The 26,659-nt window shown below is 43.0% G+C and overlaps 1 protein-coding gene across 1 annotated transcript; it reads left to right on the forward strand.

The window, feature by feature from the left end:
* Positions 1–9,290: 9,290 nt before the first annotated feature.
* dram2b (DNA-damage regulated autophagy modulator 2b) lies at positions 9,291–24,855 on the forward strand. Its single transcript, XM_080728898.1, has 8 exons — positions 9,291–9,512; positions 14,066–14,198; positions 17,893–17,960; positions 18,521–18,663; positions 19,444–19,621; positions 23,143–23,225; positions 23,804–23,896; positions 24,553–24,855. Exons 2-8 carry the CDS (start codon positions 14,068–14,070, stop codon positions 24,679–24,681), a joined length of 825 nt encoding a protein of 274 aa, XP_080585024.1. The 5' UTR covers positions 9,291–9,512; positions 14,066–14,067; the 3' UTR covers positions 24,682–24,855.
* Positions 24,856–26,659: the final 1,804 nt, after the last annotated feature.

Genomic DNA, 26,659 nt, shown 5'->3' on the forward strand with positions numbered 1-26,659 from the left:
GCACGCGCACGAGGGCCTCTTTATTTCCCCTTGCCCAGGGGCCTCATGTCATATAAATCCGGGCCTGTCATTGTGGCACAAGTGGTGGCTCTGCTCCACCGCGTCAGAAGGAGTCCTCCTTAACGCTATGTTACTCTACATGCGCTGCACCGCAGAAAGCCTGCTCACACTCACTTCTGGTCCAAAAATAACACATTTATTTTCGCTAATCATCAAAACAAAGACGGCTTTTGGGAGTTGAAGCCTGCTTTCCTTAGTGGAAACACTCTGAGCCCCCACCTCACGTCTAAAATACACTTTATGGACAGAAAAGAAAACATTTCACCGGACATTTTACCTACTCCACAGCGCCCTCTACAGATCTTGTCAATAGAAACGTCCATTGACCAGATTTTCACCTTCCGGTGAAATATTTTCTTTTCTGTCCATAAAGTGTATTTTAGAGTGAGGTGGGGCTCAGAGTGATGCCACTAAGGAAAGCAGGCTTTCATCTCCAAAAAAAACTGTCTTTGTTTTGGTGAATAGTGAAACAGTATTTGTTGTTTTTGAACCAGACCGGAGGGTGAGCAGGCTTTCTGCGGCGCAGCGGATGTAGAGTAACATAGCGTTGAGAGGAGAACTCCTTATATGGACAGAGATAATGCGGTGGCAGATCTGCCCAGAATGCACCATCTCTGACTGAACGGCTCTTTGAAAGGAACGGATCCCAGAGATCCGGCTCACTTCAAAGAACCATAAATCCCATATCTTTACCACTGAAGCCTGCTTTGTGCTGCGCCGTCCTGCGGTGTCGCGGATCGAAGAGCAGATCTTACACGCCGGCTGGACTTCATCTGACGAGCCAGTTGTCGGCTTGTAGATCTCTCTCTAGTCTCTCCTCCTCAGCCCCGGATCTTGCGTCACTTACCAGCCGACTGAGCCGAGACTACACCTCTCTCTCTCTCTCTCTCTCTCTCTCTCTCTCTCTCTGTATAATTATCCAAACTAGTCCTTACCCGTTCAAAGATATGAGCTCTGAAATGATGTGCAGTGTGTGGGTTATGGGATGTGCACTGTGCACACAGTATATGAGGGATGGAAAGTAACTTTAACTGGTGCTTGCATGATAATATGTAGGAGCATCAATGTAAGAAATACCCGTTTCGTAAAATGGCTACAGAGATACTGTGTACCGATCTGCATGATTTTTGGACAAAATCTGTAACAGGGCCAGACAACAGACCCCCCCCCCCCACCCGCCCGCCCGCCCACACACACACACACACACACACACACACACACACACACACACACACACGCACTGTGCACACATATATGAGGGATGGAAAGTAACTTTAACTGGTGCTTGCATGATAATATGTAGGAGCATCAATGTAAGAAATACCCGTTTCGTTTAATGGCTACAGAGATACTGTGTACCGATCTGCATGATTTTTGGACAACATCTGTAACAGGGCCAGACAACAGACCCCCCCCCGCCCGCCCGCCCACACACACACACACACACACACACACACACACACACACACACACACACACACACACACACACACACACACACACGCACTGTGCACACAGTATATGAGGGATGGAAAGTAACTTTAACTGGTGCTTGCATGATAATATGTAGGAGCATCAATGTAAGAAATACCCGTTTCGTTTAATGGCTACAGAGATACTGTGTACCGATCTGCATGATTTTTGGACAAAATCTGTAACGGTGCACCGGGCCAGACAACAGACCCCCCCCGCCCGCCCGCCCGCCCACACACACACACACACACACACACACACACACACACACACACACACACACACACACACACACACACACACACACACACACACGCACTGTGCACACAGTATATGAGGGATGGAAAGTAACTTTAACTGGTGCTTGCATGATAATATGTAGGAGCATCAATGTAAGAAATACCCGTTTCGTTTAATGGCTACAGAGATACTGTGTACCGATCTGCATGATTTTTGGACAAAATCTGTAACAGGGCCAGACAACAGACCCCCCCCCCGCCCGCCCGCCCACACACACACACACACACACACACACACACACACACACACACACACACACACACACACACACACACACACACACACACACACACACACACACACATCACAGAGCTGGTCAAACATGTTGCCTCATGCTAGATGCAGAATAGATATGCCTCAAGCTAGATGCAGAATAGATATAGATACACCATAAAAATGCTAATATACAGCATATGATTTGTGAAAGTGACAAACGGGCTTCACAGTTATGTTAGGTGTGTTCATATGCTAATGGTGATGCGATTTCAGATCAATTGCTCCAGCCACTGAGGAGAAACGCTGTGACAGACACTCACTCAGACAGACAGACAGACACTCACTCAGACAGACAGACATTTGGAAAATTATATGTTTGATGACCAGATGTCCCCCTTTGCGAGGGACAGTCCCACATTTCCATGACTTTTCAGGCGTCCCCCAAATTGAGACTCTGTCCCACATTGTGACTGGCAGGTGTTGATATAGGTGCGCTGATTGTTGCTGAAGAGCTCTTTAACATGAGCTCACAGCAAGCTAGCTAGACTGACCACACTGGACTAGATATTAATATGTTATAGGGCATTCCATTGTAATGTAAATCTCTCATTGTCTCTTTTACCTGCAAGATATGTTTTTAAGACTGTTATTAAAATAACCTAGTTATGATTGGAGGATGAGAGCAATTTAATATTAATTTTAACATTAATAATGATGATAATGATATGCCTTTGAATGCCTTTGTGGTTGCAGTGACAATTGACACTTGCAAATGAATTCTGTCTTACCATTTAAATTTTCCCCAATCAAGTCAATGGGGAAAATTATATAAAATATTATATTATATATATATTATAATTGAATGGCCATGATCTCTGTGTCAGTCCCTGATGTCATCAATATTAATCCAACTGTTGTGTTAATAAAAGAATATAGTGAATGGAATGCAACCACCCTGGACTACAAGCCATTGAGCTTGTTGTGTACTATTTAAATCGTTTTGAGAAACAAAATGCTGCCATTTGTCCCAAAAATGACTGCAAAAGATTTCTGCTATTTGTTTAAAAAATCTTTAATAACATGTTTAACAAAATGTGACATATACTGTAGGCTATAGCCTAAGTTCCCCCTTTCCAACTGTTTTTATTATATTTTGACACTTTCTTTGGCAGGCTGGATCTTGGACAATATAATAATCCAATCAGAGGTCAGAGAAAGGTTAACAACCAACAACACATATCCTGTAATGTCAAGTGAAGCATGACCAGTCTGTCTGATAGGACATTACATGGTAGATATCCAGCCTTACAACCCTGATAACATCAGTCAAAACGTTTACTAAAGACAGCTTCACTTTGCTGGCAAAAGATTCTCTGACCCAGAACAATAGTGTGTTGCCCATAGCAACCACACTAATTGCCCATTTATTACTCTTACTATTGTGACGTCATCTTTCACTTCCTCAGATTTTGTTTTGTAAATGGTGGGCACTCCTCTCCATCGATCCAGCTGAGCCGCTAACAGCTGCAGATGTTGTGTGTAAATAAATGACAAATAGACCTATACTGTACCTACCTTCCTAGCCGCTTTGCATTGAGGCCACAAGATTTCCTAGAGGCCACACATGCAATGGGCCACCTGCCCTGCTAGCCTCATCCTTCTCAATCAAAAATGTACTATAGTATATATATATCAGGGGTCTTCAACGTTTTCAGGCCAAGGACCCCTTAGTTGAGAGAGAGAGAGATGAAGCAGGGACCCCCACAACCTGTTCATAGATTCCATATAGTTTCATTGTTTGGCAGTATGAGTGTATTTTGGATTCGTGTCAGTTTGTGTTTTCAGATATTTAACCACTTGAGCCGTCATTACCTAATACCTAATAAACTTGACCTTTCACTCTGTACTTAGTCTGCTCTTTTCCCCCTCTACACCAAACCTCTTTGCCGAAAATAGCAGATCTATAAAGCTCACAACGCCTCACAGCGCAAGGCGTTGTTAGCTTGTAGATCTGCTATTTTTGGCTAAAGTTCTCAGAATATGGACACAACATTTTTTTATGACCACAATATAAATGTAAGACAGAATTCGTTGATGCATACATCATCAACATAAACCAATTATAATTAATTGCATTTTTATAGCGCTTTTCCAAGTGCTCTACAATGGTTCATTCATACATTGGGAGGTGAAGCGGTGAACAGTCGACGCCAGCATCCTCACTTCCCACTTTCACGCAACAACGGTGGCAAAGCTGACACCGACCCACTCATTGGAGGCAATGTGGGGTTCAGTGTCTTGCCCAAGGACACTTCCACATGTGAGGAGGAGGAGCCGGGATTCAAACCGCTGTCCCATGGATCATTGGACGACCTGCTCTACCTCCTGAGCCACAGCCACCCCACGTTATACTGAATCTTTCTGTCCCAAAAGGACTCATCCTAAGAGGTCATCTGAGTACAAAAATCAATGTGCTCTAGAACATGGGCTCATTCCCCAAAGACTCTCATAATAATGAATGTAATCATGTATACTGTGTAATAAACTCTAAGATGTCTTATGTATACAGGGGTTAAAGCAAAAAAGAAAAAAAAATTATGTGACCGCACCCACCAATTCATTAAAGGGGAAGACCACCCATTTTCAATATTGAACTGTGTCATTAATATACCTTAGTGGAGTTGTGTGCAATAGAAACAAAGTTCCCCCCCTTCTGTGTTGCCTAGAACTGGAGGATTGATTGCAAAGTACAATGTGATGACATTACACCGTTGTACTTTACAATACAAACCCCAAAATCAATCCTCCAGTTCTAGGCAACACAGAAGGGGGGGAACTTTTTTTCTATTTCCACCCAACTCCTCTAAGGTATATTAATTACATATTTCAATATTGAAAATGGGTGGTCTTCCCCTTTAAGTACTGTATGCCTGGTTGTCAGGTGGCTGGTGACCCTACTGAAGTTAGCCACACCCACAGTGTAGGGTGTATGGTAAAGGGGTAGGGGATGATGTTATGATGTCATTATATCAGTGTATTTGAGTTGGGCCTTTTGACAAAGAGGCTTTCAGCTTTCAGGAAGGGAAGACATATTTGCATATTATAACCACACCTGGGGGTCTATTAGGGAAATGTTAACTCCATAGACACATACAAAACATATTATAACCACACCTGGGGGTCTATTAGGGTAATGTTAACTCCATAGACACATACAAAACATATTAAAACCACACCTGGGGGTCTATTAGAGTAATGTTAACTCCATAGACACATACAAAACTATGGCACCACCTCTTTAAGAACCAGATCATCAATTTAAATCTTTAATTACACTGATCCTCCTTGGTAAAATCTTCAGAGGCTGACCGAGGCCATTATACACGAAAGGAAACAGTGTGTTAGTGAAGGTGTGCGTGAAGGTGTGCAGGTGTGTGTCAGTATCAGGATCAGAGAAGGACAGCTTCCCTGCGCTCCAGTCCAGCTGGATTCTGATCCTCCGGGGTTTCTGCTTCACTGAGAGAAACGTGGTCAGGAGCCATGGTCCCGGTCTGGAGCGGGCTTTGTATTCACCTTCATATAAGGCTATTCTCCAGAATTGACTCACTTTGTCTCCCGTCCGAGGGAAAGACTCTGATAAGGCACCTACTGACCAGTATCCACTTTCTCCCACCTCCACGTCCCAGCTGTGAGTCCCTGAGTTAAAGCCTTCAGAACCCAGGACGAAGGGCCAGTAGTCAAACCTCTCTGGGTTGTCAGGAAGCTGCTGTTCCTCATCTCCATGTCTCACACTGGTCAGATCGTCAGACAGGGTCAGTCTTGAATTGGCAGTGTTGGGGTCCAGGATGACAGGCGTGTAGGAGACGATGTCCTTCATCTTGTCCCAGACTCTGAAGGTCAGGTTGCCCAGGTGTTTGACCTCGTCTATCAGTGCTCCGGGGTCCAGCTGTGGGTCCTGCAGTGTGAGCTGAACTCTTTCCACTGTGGTCTTGTAGTTCTGCAGAGATGAGACGTGTTCATCTCTCAGCTTCTTCTCTTTGACACTGATTGTGTTTGAAAGAGTTGATATATCTCTGTTCAGAGTCTTGATCTTCTTCTTCATCATCTGACTCTTCTGCTGCTCTTCCTCCCTCAGTGCAGTGATCCTAGCCTCCTTTTCCTCATGTAGAAACTGTTGAAGCTTCTTAAACTGTTCCTTAATGCTCCTCTCTGTGTTCTGTGTCTGGGCCATAATGTGTTCCGTTGCCTGTTCATATTTAGTTTTAAATTCACTGAAAACCTTTAGTTTCTCCTGTAAGAGCTTCAGTGATTCGTTGTCTTCCTCTATGGAATCGATTTTCCGTTGTTTTTCCTGTAAGAAGGTCTCACACATATTCTTCAGAACACGAACACAGGGTGGATCATTCACTGAAGATATCTTCTTACAAACTGGACATTCCCTTGTTTCCTTATGCGTCCACCATTCCTGCAGGCAGGCCTTACAGAAGCAGTGGCTGCACGGCAGGACAACAGGGTGTTTAAATACGTCACGACACACGGAACAGGATAAATCCTTTTCTGAAAAGGACAACTGGAAAGACATCTTAGTGTCCGAATGAACCCTCAAACACTCAGGAAGAAATCTGTCCGAGTCAGTTGACTTTTAGCAGCAGGTTCTTTATGTCCGGCTCAGCATAGGTTCCTGCATCTACGAAGACAGTTTGTGCTGTCTGCTTCTTTCGGTTTCTCTAGAACTAGACCAAATTTAGAGAGGATGTGACGGTGACATCACATCTGTGACATCATGGTGTGGGCCAGGTCAATGCTATGCATGTCCATTGGATCTCTTCATGTGTTGTTGCTTCATAACGTCAGTCTATGAAGATGTCACCAGTGATGTCACTATGATGTCACCAGTGATGTCAGCCTGATTTGTCCACAGTGGTTAGCAATATGTCCGTGCAATGACAAAGACGTCCTGGTCTGTGGCAAATGTTATAGATTTTGTTTTTACATAACGTCATGTTCTTATTTTGATCATAAAGACCCAATTACTGAGGTTTTCTTCAGAATATGTATGACTCAAAGGTATATTCAGTGACTGTATTTCATTCAAACAAAAATATAATTGGTACACTTTCCATTCATTCTCCTAGAATGTGTGCTGACCATATAAGGACTTCATGGTCCGTGTTACGAGCATAGCTAGATTTGGTTTTCAGAGGTGGCAGGCCAGTCCTCGACCAATCAGGGTAGAGTATGGCCGTAGTTATGTTATGATGTTTAGTTATGATGGTCAAAATAAGAGTCTGCTAAATGCCTAGATTGTAAACTACTTAACTCCACAGTCTCGTAGTAAATCAATATCATACATATCCTGAAGCTGGAGACGTAGGCCTACCGATATTCAGTGATTGGGTCTAATGATCAAAACGAGAACATTATAATGGTGTAAAAGATCTATAAAAAACTAAACATTTCCACGCTGTAAGGCCACTTTCATTATCACTGAATACACCTTTAAGCCTACTATGACTGGTTCCATTGGTACCCTGGAACAGACCACTCCAAGGAAACCCAAAGGTCCCTGTACTGAGTTTTAAAAAGATACACATCCTGGGATTCCTGGCCCACAGGCTGTGTGCACATGCCGATCTGTCCAGTGGTTTGCATTGCAAGATCAGACTCACAGACCCTCGCTGATTGAAATAACCTATTAAAGCTGCACTCTGTTAACTCTCTGTTTTCCATGCAATCACTGGGTCGGGAGTCTCGGGACCCATTTGTGGGTCGCAGACACATTTTTATGGATTGTTTTTGGTGTCCTACCTTTTTTTATTATCATTATAATTTAAAAATATTTTCAAAAAACATTCCCAAAAAAACATTTTTTTCTCGTGTTTTTCAAAACAAAATTATTTTATTTTTTTCAGCCTAATTCCATGAAGAAATCAACGAAATATCTAAGAAATTCCATAAATTAGAGCACAAAATAGTAGTGAAAATAGTTGATCTACAAGCTCACAACACGGCCCGAAGCGACCCATTGTGAGCTTGTAGATCTGCTATTTTCACTAGTTTGGGTCCCAGGCAAACATATCTAACCAGCTAAAAAGTTCAACCTGTCCCTGCCACGCATGTTCAGAATGTTGACCTTCAGGCAATATGCAATATTATACATAAATAATAAAATAATAGATGATGATGATGATGATGATGATGATGATGATGATGATGATGATAGGCAGAAGAAACCAGCTGAAAGAAAAGAAGCTGTTGCCCTTTGGGAAAAAATAAGCTGTTTTTTACATAAATTCAATAAATAAAATAAATTGTTGCTGCTGCTGTTGTGAATAAAATCGTCTCATTGCCAGTTTATGAATGCTATTGAACAATAAATATATATCATAATAATCCTAACCCTGGTCCGTTTCTCGCTCTTGGCTGCCACCTGCTGATAAAACAAGATATCATCATCATCACAATTGTGGCACAAGTGGTGGCTCTGCTCCACCGCGTTAGAAGGAGTCCTCCTTAACGCTATGTTACTCTACATGCGCTGCACCGCAGAAAGCCTGCTGACCCTGCTCACACTCACTTCTGGTCCAAAAATAACTCATTTATTTTCGCTAATCATCAGAACAAAGACGGCTTTTGGGAGTTGAAAGCCTGCTTTTCTTAGTGGCAACACTCTGAGCCCCCACCTCACGTCTAAAATACGCTTTATGGACAGAAAAGAAAACATTTCACCGGACATTTTACCTACTCCACAGCGTCCTCTACAGATCTTGTCAATAGAAACGTCCATTGACCAGATTTTCACCTTCCGGTGAAATATTTTCTTTTCTGTCCATAAAGTGTATTTTAGAGTGAGGTGGGGCTCAGAGTGATGCCACTATTAAGGAAAGCAGGCTTTCATCTCCAAAAAACTGTCTTTGTTTTGGTGAATAGTGAAACAGTATTCGTTATTTTTGAACCAGACCGGAGGGTGAGCAGGCTTTCTGCGGCGCAGCGGATGTAGAGTAACATAGCGTTGAGAGGAGAACTCCTTATATGGACAGAGATAATGCGGTGGCAGATCTGCCCAGAATACACCATCTCTGACTGGAGGTGGTACCCACTACCACGTGACACAGGACCAGGAAGTAAACAACAATAGTTCGGTGTCTTTTCTTCTTCTTGCGAGATCAAACTAAAGTTTCTCTCTTTTCTGCCCGGCATTTATTCATTTACTATCACACAATGAAACACAGGAAGCAGGGATGTGTGTCAACATAAGGAACGCGGTCAGATAGAGCGCCGATCCGCTGCTATAAGTCTTTAAGAAGAGAAACAGGAACCAAGTGGACTTAATGAGAGTCATGTCTGTTTAATTAACATTACATTACACACAGGATCCTCTACTGTAAACCACTGATCCATAAATCATCTGGATCGACTCCACTCCACTCCACAGGCGGTCTGTCTTGTTGCAGTGACTGGTGGTGAGCTCACATTCACCTTATGTTTATTTACTGTTTGTTTTCTTATTTGTTTCTATTTCTTGGTTCGACAGACAGAGACAGGCAGTCGCTCAGGTTCGCTTGACGACCAGAGCAGATCTACAAGGTCACAGCGGGTCAGGCTAGACGGTATTTTATGGATCCAAGTTTAATTCATTCATTCTAAGTTAGAATGAATTTCTATAACCTAATATAGGCTATAGAATTGGCATGATTTTATGATCGATTGGGGGCGGGAAATATAGACCTATAATATTGGTCGATTTTTCCAAAATATGAAGTAGGCTAGGTTATTAATTGTAGCTTAGGACTATTGCTTGATAGTTGTTAGTATTGTAGCTGTTTCAACATACAGTCATGGACAAATACAAATCATAGATTCTCAATGTTGCTTCCTCTTTAACCTGGTTGTATTCAGACTTCAGTCAGGATAGGCAGATTCATACAATACAAAAATAAAACCTTTAAAATCCAGGAAATGTATAGATCATTGATTACAGGGACGTGCTGGGCCCCTGATTCAGCCCGGGAAAAAGAGTTGGAGAGGCCCTCATAGAGAGAGATCTCTCTACATGCTGCCACTCAAAGATTTGCCATTTCAGATCATGACAAGTGACAAGCCAGTGGGCCAATTACATGAGTTATTATATTTTGTCGTTGCCGGGTGGAAACCTTGTATGTCCAAAACCGTTTGTTTTGTATTTATCATTTCAAAAATGATTTAAACTAGTGAAAACAGCTGATCTACAAGCACACAACGCCTCGCACTGCAAGGCGTTGTGTGCTTGTAGATCTGCTGTTTTCACTACTTTTGTGCGACGGCCTTTTATGATGAAGCAGGGCTTTGCTTTGCGAAAAAATGTACAAATTTTAAACTTGGAGATACGAGGTTTCTGCCCGACAGTGACGATTTACTTTGTTGGCCGCCCAGCCCCCAAAATGGAACGAAGGCCGACATTGGCTGCGCTTCCCAAAGCGATTTTGAGTGCTCGTAAGCTCAGGCATGGTCGTAGAGACCAAAAACGTTTCAAGAACGCCCTCGCAGCCTGCGCAGGCACCTGTCAATCAAGAGCAACGAGGGCTTTCAGGAACCCGTTCGAGAGTGTACAATGGAACCAAATGGCTGTGATGACGGTTGAATGCACACCTTATACGAATGGCCATCGTAAGGAGGATTTTAGAAGCAAACACCTTTCCTGCAAGTTTCCCACGGGTGCTGCAGACGTACAATGTTTTTTTTTAACCCTCTAAGGCCCAAATATAGAAATACTTGAAATAAAAAATTGGAAAAAATCAGATGGTGTTGTAATAATGTGAGTCCTAATAAGAGGAAAATGTAATGTTTTTTTTTTCAAAAAAAATGTTTTTGTAAGGTTTTATAGCCATAAATCATGCTCTAATTTACATACGGGGGATATTTTTCACAATAATAACATATGTACATGTTCTAGACATTCTAATGATCACCCAAAAAATAGTACAGGCATTTTACTTATGTTTTTGTGAGGAATAGCTTCCATGAAAAAGTGAGATGTTGTTCGTCAAAACTCTGGAATGTCAGCGGGTGTGGCGGGTGTGAATGTCAGCCCCTGTGGGGGGTATTTATATGCAAATATTATGGCCAATGGCATTGTAATACTAAACAATAGAATCCAATGGTGATGTTTAGGTGGTAGGGGGAGCTAAAATAAAATGATTTAAACCTTTTTTTGGATAAAATACAAACGTTGTAATATTACAACAGTGGGCCTTAGAGGTTAAGGGTGCGCCTGGGGCGCCCGTAAGCACCCTTCATAGAAAACTGAGCACTATTATAACTAAGTATAACTATGAAAGTATATTTAAAAAAGCTATCTAAGTCTTGTGGATGGTAGAGTAGGCTATTCTACACACCTGCTATACAAAATAAACAAGTTAACTATATATTAATATTTATATAATAAATACATAAAACATACAGAGGTGAACTATATGTTATATGTTATGCGTGTCGCTTGCTTTGATATATAGGCTACTGAGAAATAGCGCACCACAACACACACTTACATAAAAAAGAACAAGCTTATAGGCTGCCTCATTTGTTAAGTGGGTCCGTGGACCAGTGGGGGTTACCTGTCCCCAGCTAAAAGGCATGCAGTGATGCGTGAAAGCGGTGATAGAACTCGGATCATCCAGTCGCTAGTCCAACACACAACCCCTCGTGCCAACACGACTCAGTGAGAAACAGTCCGCACAGAGAGTCGGCTGGAGCCAGGCACTCAGCATCCTACACTCTTGAGAGCTAGCCTACACTTTCGAACCATTTGGTTCCCAACCTGCAAACCTCCAAACCAAAATACAACAACCCTGCGCCTCCTTAGCCCCTTGTGCGTCGTGCCAACACAACACTGAGGTAAAGAGACAGGGCTGTTATATTTTAGTTTGGACGTTCGAAGCCAGGAACCAAATGGTTCCAAAATGCAACCCACATTTTGAGAGTGTAGGATGACGATCGCCCGGCTCAGCCCACTCTCTGAGCGGACTGGTTCTCCAGCGCTGAGTCTGAAATCAGACTAGGAAGATAATTATTACAGCCAAGACAGGGCGGACAACAGCCTTAGTAGCTGAACACAGCAGGCTTAATAGCATGACGACTTGTGAGTTGGACTAAGCATTGAGAGCCTCGGATTCGACTCCCGCTTCAGCAGATCGAATGATACAGAGAGTCCCCGAGTATCATTTTGAGAACCAATACTCTAGTCTACAATACTGTCTTAGTAGGCCTAGCCTATAAAATAAAATAAATAAATATTTAAGACGGGCAGTTAAGTCAATTTGTGCAGTCAGTTATAGGCCTATACCAACAGGCAACAGCGCTTTGCAGCTTTGAATGTAGTTTCAAATTAAAACAAGGGGTTTGTACTGTCAGTTTAGCTGCTACCAACAGCGCTAAACGTGTGTTAATTTTCAGCGTTGTAGCCTATGTTTTATTGATGGGCCGCCGAGTACAATCACACAAACCATCAGCTGAAATTAATTTGGGAGCGCAGCTGCTGACGTCCTATCAATCGAAGCCCATGAGCTATTCAACGAGAGTTTCAGGGAGAGTTGCATCATATCCGTTCACATGGGGCCAGGGCCCCATGTGAAGGCTCTGGCCAGCCCAAGGGCATGCGTAGGCTGTTTTGAGAGGGGCGCTTACAAGCGCGTTTGAGAAACGCCATAATCGTTAGGACCGCAGCCGTACGAAGGGCCTCGTACGACCTGCGCTTTGGGAAACGCAGCCATTATATATATTTTTTTCCCCTATTGGCCGGCCTGGACCGGCCGGGAATGAACCGGCCGTTCGGGAGTTGGCCTGCTTTTCCCAATGGCCAGCACGTCCCTGACTGATTATGTTATGGATGCCTGTCTGCTGGCCATAAGTCAGGTCAGGTGATAACACTCCAAATCAGCCATCTATCTGCCTGGGCAAACACAGAAAGAAAAACACACAGCACAGCATTATGTGTTCCCTCTCTGAGTCTGTTGCATCACATTATGGGAACTGCAACAGCTGAAGAAGTCATGTTATTTCAGGACATATTTTAAATGTACATACCTTCATGTCCTACATCAGTGGTTCTCAACCTGTGGGTCGGGAGCCCAGGGGGGGTCGCCAAATTAATTTGGGGGTTCGCCAGATGGTTAACTTAATGTGCAACATTGTTTTCTCACTCAACAGTAAACAAACCAACATAAAGTTTAAGTGTATAGACGGTATCTGCACATTTCTAAAGTGACAATTTGAAGACTTTTTAATACCTCTAAAAATGACAAATTAAACATTGGCCAAATTGTCAAATATTAAAGGCAGAAATTGTGAAAATACTAGCGTTGCAAGGCGTTGTGAGCATGTACATCTGCTATTTTCACAATAGAACCATGTTATACAAAATGTAATGCCTCAACTCTTAGTGCTCATTAGCTTGTAGATCTGCTATTTTTGAAAAGTTGTGAAAATATGTGCAAATCTTTGAATATATGTATTTTTAAAGCGAACTTTTGTAACTCAAATTTTGCTTCTGGGTGGTCCCTGGAACTAAATATTTTGAGATGGGGATCCGTGGCCAAATACATATCATTTTGGGGGTCCTTCACATGAAAAGGTTTGAGAACCACTGACATAGTAGTCTCTCAAGAACAGACTAACTGAGCTCCAGTTAAGGGAAAAGGACCTTTTCTTTGACGATGGCTAACCAGATTGCTGACATAGAAACATAGTTTTTTTTTTAAACCTCAGAAGGATTCAAAAGACACTTATAGAATCGGGTCAAAATTCTAATTTTCACAATAAAAAATAAATAAATATCAGATCTACAAGCTCGCAGCGCGGCTGTGAGCTTGTATATCTGCTATTTTTCAATAGTTAAAGCATAAAATAATGATACACAATAATGTGTACCCGTTCTATTAATATACATACTTAAAAAGAAGCCGTGCCAGTGACTCATTTTGCAGGGAGAAAGATGTACATCTCTCTCACACACTCATGATGACGTCTGTGTTTGTTCCAGGTATGTGGTGGTTCCAGCAGGGTCTGTGTATCCTGCCGGTGTCTCTGGTCATCTGGACGGCAGCGACCTTCATCTTCGCTTACATAACAGCCGTGGAGCTGAGACATGTGGACCCCCTGGTCCCCTACATCAGGTATATGTGACATGTGGACCCCCTGGTGCCCTACATCAATGGTTCTCAACCTGTGGGTCGGGCCCCCCAGGGGGGGTCCCCAAATTATTTTGAGGGGTCCCCAGATGATTGACTTAATGTGCAACATTGTTTTCTCACTCAACGGTAAAGAAACCAACATAACGTTTAAGTATATAGAGGGCATCTGCACGTTTCTTAAGTGACAATTTGAGGACTTTTTAATACCTCTAAAATGACAAATTAAACATTGGCCAGAAATTGTGAAAATAGCCAATCTAAACATTGGCAGAAATTGTGAATATAGCCAATCTACATGCTCACAACGCCTCGCATTGCGAGGCGTTGTGAGCATGTAGATCAGCTATTTTCACAATAGAACCATGTTATACAAAATGCCTCAACTCTTAGTGCTCGTCAGGGTGGGGGGGTCCCCAGTTAAAATAGGATTATCTTCGGGTCGCGGCCTGAAAAGGTTGAGTACCACTGCCCTACCATGGCCTGTATCCCAGCCAGTCTCCACACGTTGGTTTGTGAGTCGTGGCCCAAACGTTGCTAGGGAGAAACTTTTTTTTTTCTTTTTTATACTTTATTGAGTCAAGAGTGTAACATTCTCTTTGAATGCCTTTTCATTTCATTTCATTTGACATATACATTTTGACCCATTTCTTTTTTTTCCCCTTTTTTTTGTGTGCATACCTTCACCTACATAAAACACAAAACAAATCCACATAACAAGAAAACAAAACAAAACAAAAAATATACAGAGGCCCAAAAAAAATAAGATAAAGAGGCTTTTGTGATTGTGTCTGAAATACTTTTGGTTTGAACAAAAATACGAATAAAATGGACAAAACAAAAGGTAGAATTAAGTGGGCGTGTTATCCTTATTTAGGCCCACCTTTTTTCAAATACATTTTCCTTACCATTAATTGTAAATGTCACCTTCTCCATATAGTACATGTCCTCCAGTTTTTCAACCCATTTATCCACCCTGGGAGGTTCCAAACTTTTCCAGCCCCTTGATATTTGTTTGAGTGCTGTAATTCTCATAATCCAAAAGAGATATAGATCTCCCTAGATGCTAGGGAGAAACTTGCACAGTCACAGCTGTCATGTGTTAGGGAGAAGGGAGTCAAACATTTTAACTTTGATTTATTTGACTAAAACTGAAGAAATAAGGCAATACACAAAAGAGACAGAACGACGTGTGAATAAGTCAGTCGTCAGTCACGTATGCAGTGTGTGTGAATGTGTGGAGTGTGCTGTGTGAATGTTAGGGTTTCACTCAGGCCAGGTGGCGCCCAAGACAGGACTAGAGAGGAACTAGAGAGATTCAGAAGTCCTTAAATACTCTCCCAAACCCACAACCCCAGGTGTACCAAGTCTGCTCCACTCTGGCCATCACCAAGGCTGCCGGCCCGGCTAGCCAACACTGAGCCTTATAAACCTAACCCACTGGTTCCCAGACTTTATAGCACGAGACCCAACAGTCTCCCTGTGACTCAAACACGTTGTAAGCTTGTAGATCTGCTATTTTCACTGTACTGCTTCTTAAAAGTAATTTATGGAATTTCTTCGAATTTACTTATTTATTCATGAAATCATTTGTTGCCAGTCAGATTGGAAATGTAAGATGATCATACCAGAGGCTTACAATTAGAGTATTTTAAAGAAAACTATCGTAACACTTATACTTTAGAAAAACGCACCACATTGCTGTGTGGAAGCAGGCGACTTCCTGGACCCTCCTCGGTCACGCTCTCTTCCGCGGGGAGCACGCACGTGGGGAGCGCGCACGTGGGGAGCACGCACGTGGGGAGCACGCACGTCATGCTTCAAGCAGAAGTGAGAGTGTAAAGACCTGACTGGTAATGCCTCTGAGTACAGATCTAGGTCAAGGATCAGATTTCCTTTTCTCAATCCATTATTGTGAAATCCAAACCATACCAAACCAAAATTCATGCTCCTTTTTTTGTGAAATGGTGAAATTATTGTATTCTTTTGTATAAAAGTATTGATTGTACATCACACATAATTATCTATTATAATTATTCTATGATAATTATTGTACATCAGCCAACACTGCCTGGGCTCCTCCAGGAACTCTAATGGCTCCTTTTTCCACTCTAGATGAAATAAAGTATTAGCTGATCTACAGGTTAATATGAGGACAATGTCTAAACAAGTGTTGTGTCATATTTTCATAGAAGGAACAAGGATCTGAGTCATAACCTGTTGATCAACTATTGTTGCCTGGTTCCAGACCATAGACCCCGCCCACTCTCAGAGTGGACTCTTTCTCTGGTCTGGAGCTGAGTACAGGAATCGGCTTTAGCAACCCAAAAATTCTCTGCTCCAATGAGCGCGGGGGGTGGGGGGTGGGTCTAACGAATATCCAATCAGCGCAGCAGTTGAAACGATTTCAAACGAAGTTCACACACGACAGGCACACGCACACATACACACACACACACACACACGCACGCGCTGAGTTCACAAGCTGTTAATGTTGATTACATGTTTCTGGTCGCAGTTCTGTGTGAGCACGATGCGTCGCGATCACTCGCGCGCGGTCACGCACGCGCACGCTCGCAAAGTCCCTCCCCCGTAAATCATTTAGAATAGGGCACAGCTTCAGACTAAAGCGTGAGCTGAGTCTGAAATCAGGCTACAACTATTGTGTCAGAACTCAAAAATCCATTTTATTGCTATAGATGGCCATTTATACAATATCTGTTGTGGTGAGAAAATGCACATGCAGGACTTGCATACAGTAATAAAACTCGACGATAGACTAAACTGGACATTTAATTGTAATTATTTTACAGCATTGTTGCGACGATAGACTAAACTGGACATTTAATTGTAATTCTTTTAAGTGAACAAAGCTAAATTCTAATTATAAATTTAAACCTCCCTTATAATTGCCTTGCTTTCATTCCTACGTTGTGTCGACACTGTTGTACAGTACAGCACTATAACCCAGAAGTTTAGGGTTTATGATACAGCTGAATAGAATTTAAATGTATTGTTGTGTTTTGCAGTGATACATTTGAATAGATGTTACATGTAGTGTTGTATAATACAGCTGACACAGGGATGCTGACAGAACCCTCGCTAAAAAGCCCAGGACTCATCCTAGAAAATTTGCCCTCCTGGCCCCCAAACTGTGGAATAAACTCCCTGTTGCACTTAGAACTACAGACTCACTCCCTAGCTTCCATTAGAACTACAGGCTCACTCTCTAGCTTCCATTAGAACTACAGACTCACTCCCTAGCTTCCATTAGAACTACAGACTCACTCCCTAGCTTCCATTAGAACTACAGACTCACTCCCTAGCTTCCATTAGAACTACAGACTCACTCCCTAGCTTCCATTAGAACTACAGACTCACTCCCTAGCCTCCATTAGAACTACAGACTCACTCCCTAGCTTCCATTAGAACTACAGACTCACTCCCTAGCTTCCATTAGAACTACAGACTCACTCCCTAGCTTCCATTAGAACTACAGACTCACTCCCTAGCTTCCATAAGAACTATTAGTTGTATATTGTAGTGATGCAGTCAAATATAATTAAATGTTTGGCTGTGTTTTGCAGTGATACAGTCATATATAATTAAATGTTTGGTTGTGTTTTGCAGTGATACAGTCATACAGTATATAATTTAAATGTTTGGTTGTGTTTTGCAGCGATACAGGGACGACGGCTCCCGAGAGATGTGTGTTTGGAATCATGCTGGACGTGTCAGCATTCCTAGGTACCGTAACCTTTCTTCTATAACTCTATGACCGTAAAACCCATTCCACATTTTGAACGCAGCCTTTTTGCCTAATGAAACCTCCTGCAAAAGCGGCAGAGGCATTGTCTACGCTACGGCAAGCTGTGATTTTCTGCGATAAGAGGCGGATCGAGCAAAGAAAATGATCCAGAACAATGTCGGAAAGTTACACTTTTTTGCTTAGGTTTGCCGCGGCACAAAGCCAACCATGAGCTCGCCGTGGTATTTTAGGTGTTTTGTACTCAGGAGGAGGCAGAGCGGCTGCTTGGGAAACTTAAGGTTCCCAGTTCGATCCCCGGCTCCGCCTGCGTTCTTGTCGAAGTGTCTTTGAGCAAGGCACTGCATCCCGAACTGCTCCTGATGAGCATTTTGATGCCTTGCATGGTTTCCTCCACCGTCAGTGTGTGAATGAATGTAATGCACATTGTAAAGTGTCACAGCATAATGCTGTGTGTGTGTGTGTGTGTGTGTGTGTGTGTGTGTGTGTGTGTGTGTGTGTGTGTGTGTGCGTGTGTGTGCGTGTGTGTGTGTGTTTGCAGGCATGGCCACCACATACGTGCGCTACAAGCAGGTCCAGGCTCTGACGGGACAGGAGGAGTTTAAACTCCACAAAATCAACCAGTTTGGTCTGGTACTCGGCTGGATGAGCTCCTTTGGCATGTGTGTCGTGGCCAACTTCCAGGTGTGTGTGTGTGTGTGTGTGTGTGTGTGTGTGTGTGTGTGTGTGTGTGTGTGTGTGTGTGTGTGTGAGTGAGAGTGTTGGACATAAAACCTATGGATTGCAGCTATAAACGTGTTGTAAAAACGTTTTAGACATGATTGACTGATTTCATTATACTATTATTTTTGCAAATAGAGTAATAATAATGTTGCTTTCACATATTCATTTCTTCTGTTTTTTGAGCGGTGGTCACACCGTCTCCTATACGTGGCCGTGTGTGTGGGTATCCGTCCGGCCGTCCGGCCGGCCGTCCGTGTATGTAGCCTCAAGCATGCAGTACCTTTTCTGACCACACATGTTAAGGGAGGGGCGCTGTTGTTCTCACACACACACACACACACACACACACACACACACACACAGGGGGGAAGGGTGGGTCAGCATGTGTGGTCAAGTATTATTATTATTATTAACAAACTGAATGTTTTAGGGTCAAATAAATTAGAGTGTGTGAAGAAACTACAGCATTGTAAAGCACACTAACCCCGCTGCACCCACCCAGTAGTGCTGTTGCACAGCCTCCACGACCACCGCTCAGTTCACACGGGTGTGATTTTTTTTAAATCATTTGGTACCTTGGCTTAATTTAATTTGGCACAGATTCAGCTTTCTTTTGACATTTAAAGCATTGTGTGTAAACTCGTAAATAGTTGTATTATTAATATTTGTATTATTTAGTTATTGTTGTTACAGCTCCCATGAACATGAATAATGCATGTGTCCCATGCGTGTTGCTTCCAGAAAACCACCCTGTTCTCCATGCACCTGGTGGGGGCGGTGCTGACCTTTGGGGTGGGGGCTCTGTACATCCTGGTGCAGGTGCATTTGTCGCTCCGCATGCAGCCCCACGTCCACGGAAAGAACATCTTCTGGGTTCGCCTGGCCGTGGGGGTCTGGACCCTGTCCAGCATCATCAGCAGTATCCTTACTCACGCCAACTGAAAGACCCCTCCACCCAAAATGATCATATTTGAGTCGAGGCATTACATTTAGTTTGACACGGTTCCACAGATGAATATTGTGAAAAAAGCAGATCTACAAGTTCACAGCACCTCGCGTTGCTAGGCGCTGTGAGCTTGTACTGTAGATCAGCTATTTTCTATTTTTTTGCCTCTTACTTTATTTGACAATTTAGCCAATGTTTGACCAGTTTTTATAGTATAGTTTGTTGAGTACTTTTGATGCAGTAATGGTCTTTTTCTTTTCTTTTCTTCTTTTTTTGGAGGTATTTAAAAGGTCTTAACTCATTTAGTGCCACCCTATCACCACTAGAGGGCGCCCAGTGGCCATAGAATAATAGAGATATGCTGGTAATGCATGCCCAAGCCCTGGAGCCATGACTTGCCAGAACACTTTCCTTTGTGCATGTACAGGAAGAGAATGAAGTTAGCTTGAAGTTAGCTATTGGCTACCAAGCATTTTAGAAGATCTATTTTCGGCAATTTAGCCACGATTAAACCTTGCACACCTCATGCATGGGAAAAAAACAGAGAAGAATGAGCTCTAAAAAATCCAATGCAATCCTGGATTGCATTGGAGTGGATTTGTGCAGTTTGTTCACAGCTTTCAAACAAAAAAATCCGATTGGAAATCCGTTCAGGCATTCTTGAGATAATAGCCATTATGTTTTACATGTTATGTAAACAAAAATGGCTGCCCTGTATGTTAGATGGGGTTGTATGGGGGTGGAACATGCAAAATCGCGATTGAAATCATGTTCACTAGATTTGATGGGGTCCAAAAAAAATTTTTTCAAAATTTGAACTAGTTCGGGATAGGCACTCTGGGATGCGATAATAATCCCGAACTAGTTCGGGATAGGCACTCAATGAGTTAAAAGTCCTTGAATTGTCACTTCACCGTCATCTGGGGACTCCCTCAAAATCATGTGGGGACCCCGATCCACAGGTTGAGAAGCACTGGATTAGAGCACTTTGTTGAATATATATTTATGTGTGTTTTTTATGTTGATTTTCAAATGGAACTCTATATACTTAGTAGCCCAGTGTCCCCCAGGGCCAAGGGTCAAATGTCTTTGTGTTGTGAGCTTGTAGATCGCCTATTTTTGGCACGTTCGCCTGTTTTGAGTCCTAGGGTTCATGTTGCTAAAACCCTGGACTTGGCATTTACGCCTAATGAAACTCAATTGCACCACTCCCTGGCAGTATTGTAAGTGGTGCTGCAGCTGGTCATCATCTATCTATAAATGCGAGAAGTCTCTGCGTGCGTGTCTGCGTGTGTGTCTGTCTGTAATCCGCGTATCTCGAGAACCGTTCGTCCCACCGGCTTCAGATTCGGCACGCGCGCTCCCCGCCGCGGCACGGAGTGCAGTGCCGGGCCTCGACCCGACCCGACGCGCGGTTTTCCCTAACCGCCGCGAAACGTTCGGAATCTCCTTATGCGGAAATCGGCGCAAAATCGGCGCAAGCGCTGAGTCATTGTGACATCACTGCAGTGCCGGGCGCAAGCGCTGAGTCATTGTGACATCACTGCAGTGCCGGGCCTTGCCTCGACCCGACAGATATCTCCGTATATGGGCATAAGACTGAGAACTCCATATACAGATATCTCCGTATATGGGCATAAGACTGAGAACTCCATATATGGGCATATGGGCAGATACAGAGATCTCCATATATGGGCATATATAGACAGATATCTCCGTATATAGGCATAAAAGGGACACAGACTGATACAGAGATCTCCATATATGGGCATATGGGCAGATACAGGGGCCTAGCCTCGAACCGACAGATATCTCCGTATATGGGCATAAAAGGGACACAGACAGATATATGGGCATAAAAGGGACACAGACTGAGATCTCCATATATGGGCAGATACAGAGATCTCCATATATGGGCAATACAGGGGCCTTGCCTCGACCCGACAGATATCTCCGTATATGGGCATAAAAGGGACACAGACAGATATATGGGCATAAAAGGGACACAGATTGAGATCTCCATATATGGGCATATGGGCAGAATAAAAGGGACACAGACTGATACAGAGATCTCCATATATGGGCATATGGGCAGAATAAAAGGGACACAGACTGATACAGAGATCTCCATATATGGGCATATGGGCAGATACAGAGATCTCCATATATGGGCATATGGGCATAAAATGGATGCAGATATATGGGCATAAAAGGGACACAGACAGAGATCTCCATATATGGGCATATGGGCAGATACAGAGATCTCCATATATGACTGATACAGAGATCTCCATATATGGGCATATGGGCAGATACAGAGATCTCCATATATGGGCATATGGGCATAAAATGGACGCAGATATATGGGCATAAAAGGGACACAGACAGAGATCTCCATATATGGGCATATGGGCAGATACAGAGATCTCCATATATGGGCATATGGGCATAAAAGATGGACACAGATAGAGTATATGCACACTCCCCACCGCGGCATATATGAGCATAAATAGACACAGGCAAACAGATGGTCAAAACGGGTCCTATGACAACAGGTATTATGGGATGAGCATAAATGGACACAGGCAAACAGATGGTCAATACAGGTCCTACAGAGATCTCCATATATGGGCATAAAATGGACGCAGACAGACAGATAACTCCATATATGGGCATAAATGGACACAGGCAAACAGATGGTCAAAACGGGTCCTACAGAGATCTCCATATATGGACATAAAATGGACGTAGACAGATAGATATCAACCATATATGGGCATAAATGATAAATGGACACACGCAAACAGATGGTCAAAACAGATCCTATGACAACAGGTATAATGGGGTTTGCATTAAAGGGCGGGGCATTCATCCCCTATTTACATTGTTCCCGAGTTGGCCAGGGCGCCGACTAGACGCTCGGCCGCCCGAAGGGCGGCCGAGCTTCTAGTTGTATTAAAATGGCCATGTTTGGCCAAACTTGGTTGGTATGTGTTCATGTACTGGCCTTGAGCCAAAAGACCAAAATAGGGACAGCAGGTTGAAGGTGATTAATACATTCGTCACTGTCTGGCCAACATCTCTTAACTCAATTTTTTAGGTTTTTGATTGTTTGGCATAAATCAGGGCTATCACTCTTTACATCTGAGTGTTGGTTAAAATAATATTGAACCCATGGAAAGTAGTAAAAAAAGTGGTTGGGAAAAAACCTCCTACTCCACACTTTCTGCCAAACCAGCTAACTCCACCCGATTGGCCCTCTCTTTTTTTCATAAATATGTGCTATTGAACACCCTTTGCGTCTGTGTGTTGGTTAAAATAATATTGAACCAATGAAAAGTAGTATAAAGACCTTCGGTCAAAACCTCCTAACTTCACTTGAGCCCATTTTCCTGAAAATGAACATTTTGGAGTTAGGAGGTTTTAGCCCGACAGCAGAGATATGTGATAGTTCAGTTCAGTGGCGCGTGTGTTCCTTAACGTGTGTGTCTTAGTGTTTGTGTCGTCGGTCATCATGTACAGCAGTCTGCCAGGAGTGGACGTTGCTCACAAACTGCACTGGACGCCTGGAGAGACGGTGGGTTTGTCTGTGTGCTCATAACAATACTGTGTTGAAGGTTGAAGCCTCGTTTGCACTTTGTCTTGCGATGGCACATGGATTCAGTCGACTCCCACCAGAGAAAGTCAAAAGTCGAAGTTGAAAAAATATATACTTTCTATTGTGAAAATAGCAGATCTACATGCTCACAACGCCTTGCGTTGCGAGGCGTTGTGAGCATGTAGATCGTCTATTTACACAATTTCGGCCTCTATATATTTGACAATTTGGACAATGTTTAATTTGTCATTTTAGAGGTATTAAAAAGTCCTTAAATTGGCACTTAAGAAATGTGCAGATACCCTCTATACACTTAAACTTTATGTTGGTTTGTTTACAGTTGAGTGAGAAAACAATGTTGCACATTAAGTTAATCATCTGGGGACCCACCAAAATAATTGGGGGGTAGTGTGTGATGTGATGACGTCATCATAATGATAAAGTCGACTACAACTCAACTTTTTACTGAGTCGAGTCGACTTGCAAAAATTACTAGTCGTTAATGCCCTACACCACACATCATCATAATATTATAATGATCATATTGTGTTGTCCAGGGCTACACTGCACACATCATCAGCACCATCTCCGAGTGGTCTCTGGCCTTCTCCTTCGTCAGTTTCTTCCTGACCTACGTCAGAGACTTCCAGGTAACAATATTTTTTTATATATATTTTTCTCCCAAATTTGTATTAATGCCATGAGAAACAATAAAACTTAGACCCGAGGCCGATTCTAAAAACGCCTTCTAAATCCTGAAGCTTTCTGAAAAAGTTTCTATATTCTGTACATAGCAACAACAACCCCAAAAGGGCTTCCCGGATTGAAAGGTATTGTTACGTATAGGGGTTCCTCCGCTGAAGATCAAACCGAAAAACAGTTTAAAAAAAAAAAAAAATTCCCCGCACTCAAGGGCATAATTTTAGATCCTACCTAAAACCCTTCATGCGGCGTAGTTTTGCTTATTTTGGAATAGTTTGTTTGGTATGTCCATCTTTTAGCCCGACTCACAGCGACAGGCTGACTACACTACTCATAGCAATTAAATAGTGATTGGGGAAACAAACGGGAGGGACAAAGCAATGCTGCTTGCCTGCTTCTTCTGCCTGTTGCCGGTTCAGGCCACGCCTAGACCGGATCAGACGGCCCGTTTGAATACCAGGCTTTCCTCCGAGGTGAAAAGTCTGGTGACGCAAGGTTATCCCTTGATTAATGCTCGCACGGTTGGCTTTTGCAGGAAGTGGTACAAACTTGAGCTTGTCTACTGATATTTACAACATGTTTTTTATCGCCTTCTTTCCCCCAGAAAATCAACCTACGAGCAGAAGCGGACCTTCAGAGCAGCCACCTGTACGACTCCCCTCACTACAGCATCACCTCACCTGTCAACGTCAACCCCTCTGAAACCTCCCCACTGCTAGCAGGGAGCATATGATCTCTGGTCCATAGCGTTAGTGGAGTTCTCCCTAACGCTACGTTCCTCTACCTCCGTATCTCCTTGGCAAAACCGGAAAACCCTGCCGTCTGGTCCGAAAATAACAAAGACCGTTTCGCCCCTGACGGACCGTGCGACGGAGACACTCCTCCTGGTTCCAACGTCGCAGAGCTGAATAACACCCAATGTGAGACTAATGCTCTGTTAATGCGGTCCTCTGACCTGCGCGGCAGTAGTGAGTTGGTGCCGTGATGGTGATGAAAAAATAGTAAAAAAAATAGAAGAAATGGAGTCTCCATCCGGTGGAATATTTTTCATTTCGCCCTAGAAATGTATTTTAAGTGTGGGGGGCCCAGACTGCGTCCACCAAGTAGAGTAAGCTTTCAACTGTCCACTGATACCTTTGGTTTGGTGAGGGGCAAAACAGTTTTTGTTATTTTCTGACCAGACGGCTGGGTTTTCCGGTTTTGCCAAGGAGGTGCGGAGGTAGAGGAACATAGCGTTAGGGAGAACTCCACTGCTATGGACCAGAGCTAGGAGCAGATGAGCCTGCCAGCCGCCCTTGGAGGTGTTCCCCAAGGCTCCGTCACGGGCCCCGTCCTCTTTCAACACTCGGCGGTGTCATCGAAAAGCACAAACAATTTTTTTAAATTATGCTGGACACACCCAGTTATATATCTATCCCCCGAGGATTTAACCCCATTAACACCTCAGTGAAGTGTTTTTCATTCTGACATCAATGTTTGAATGAAGATAAAACATAGATTTCTGTCTCAGAGATCAACGTTACATTTGTTTGCACAGAAAACCAAGGACTACATAAAAATAATAATAATCTTGGTGTCTTTACTGAATCAAACTCGCATCGTTTTCTTTTTACTTTTTAGATGGTTTGAGGATTGAAGGCCAGTTGAAAATCTTTCATGGTTCATGCCCAGCTGTCTGACCACTTAGGTTGCTGTGTTCAGTGTTCAGGCAGGGGGGGGGGGGGGGGGGGGGGGGGGGGTCACCTGGGGTCACCTGCATTTCTCTCAGAGCATATTTATTTTAATAAAGGAGAGTTTTGGCCCAGAAGGCAATCCTAACTTAAGTACTTATTTGGTCCCCCAAAAGATGGTCCGGTTGTTCAGTTTTCAAAAGATGCAATATATTGCATTATGCGTCTATTTGTCCTACCCGACCAGGGCTTCAGACAGGAGTGAACGGTTAAATTGTTAATCCACTTATTTAACTAGCCCCAAAGTTTGTATTTTTATTTTCACGTCTGCCGCAAATGCTGTTAGTATCCCATTCGAGCAGTAATATTACCACTGCACCACCATTGTTGTTGTTCAAATGCTGAATCTTGAACTCCTGGGCTAGATCAGTGGTTCTCAACCCAAAAAAATGGTGTTGCGAGGCGTTGTGAGCATGACGATCGGGTATTTTCACAATTTCTGCCTCTAATATTTGACAATTTGGCCAATGTTTAATTTGTCATTTTAGAAGTATTAAAAAGCCCTTCAATTGTCACCTTAGAAATGTGCAGATACCCTCTATACACTTAAACTTTATGTTGGTTTGTTTACTGTTGAGTGAGAAAACAATGTTGCACATTATGTTAATTATCTGGGGACCACCCTGGGGGTCGCGACACACAGGTTGAGAACCACTGGGCTAGAGCAAGAACAAAAGCATGGAGCAGCAAATGTAGAACATTTAGGCTGGGTCTGAAATGCCATAACATACTATTATCCCTATTAAAACGAGGAAAGCTTCTGTGTAACCACTTTAAACGTTATTTTATATGTTGGCTGTTCAAAAATACCAGATATACAAGCTCATAGCACATCACAATAAGTGTTTTTTTTTTTTTTTACTCAAATCCTTGCTTCTGGGGGTTCCTGGATCAAAACATATACATGTCATTTTGGGGGTCCTTGACATGAAAATATTTGAGAACCGCTGATATAGAGACTTCAGAAAACTGTTTGGAAGA

The sequence above is a fragment of the Nannobrachium achirus genome (genome assembly GCF_963921795.1).
Source record: "Nannobrachium achirus genome assembly, chromosome: 6".
Classification (NCBI taxonomy): domain Eukaryota; kingdom Metazoa; phylum Chordata; class Actinopteri; order Myctophiformes; family Myctophidae; genus Nannobrachium; species Nannobrachium achirus.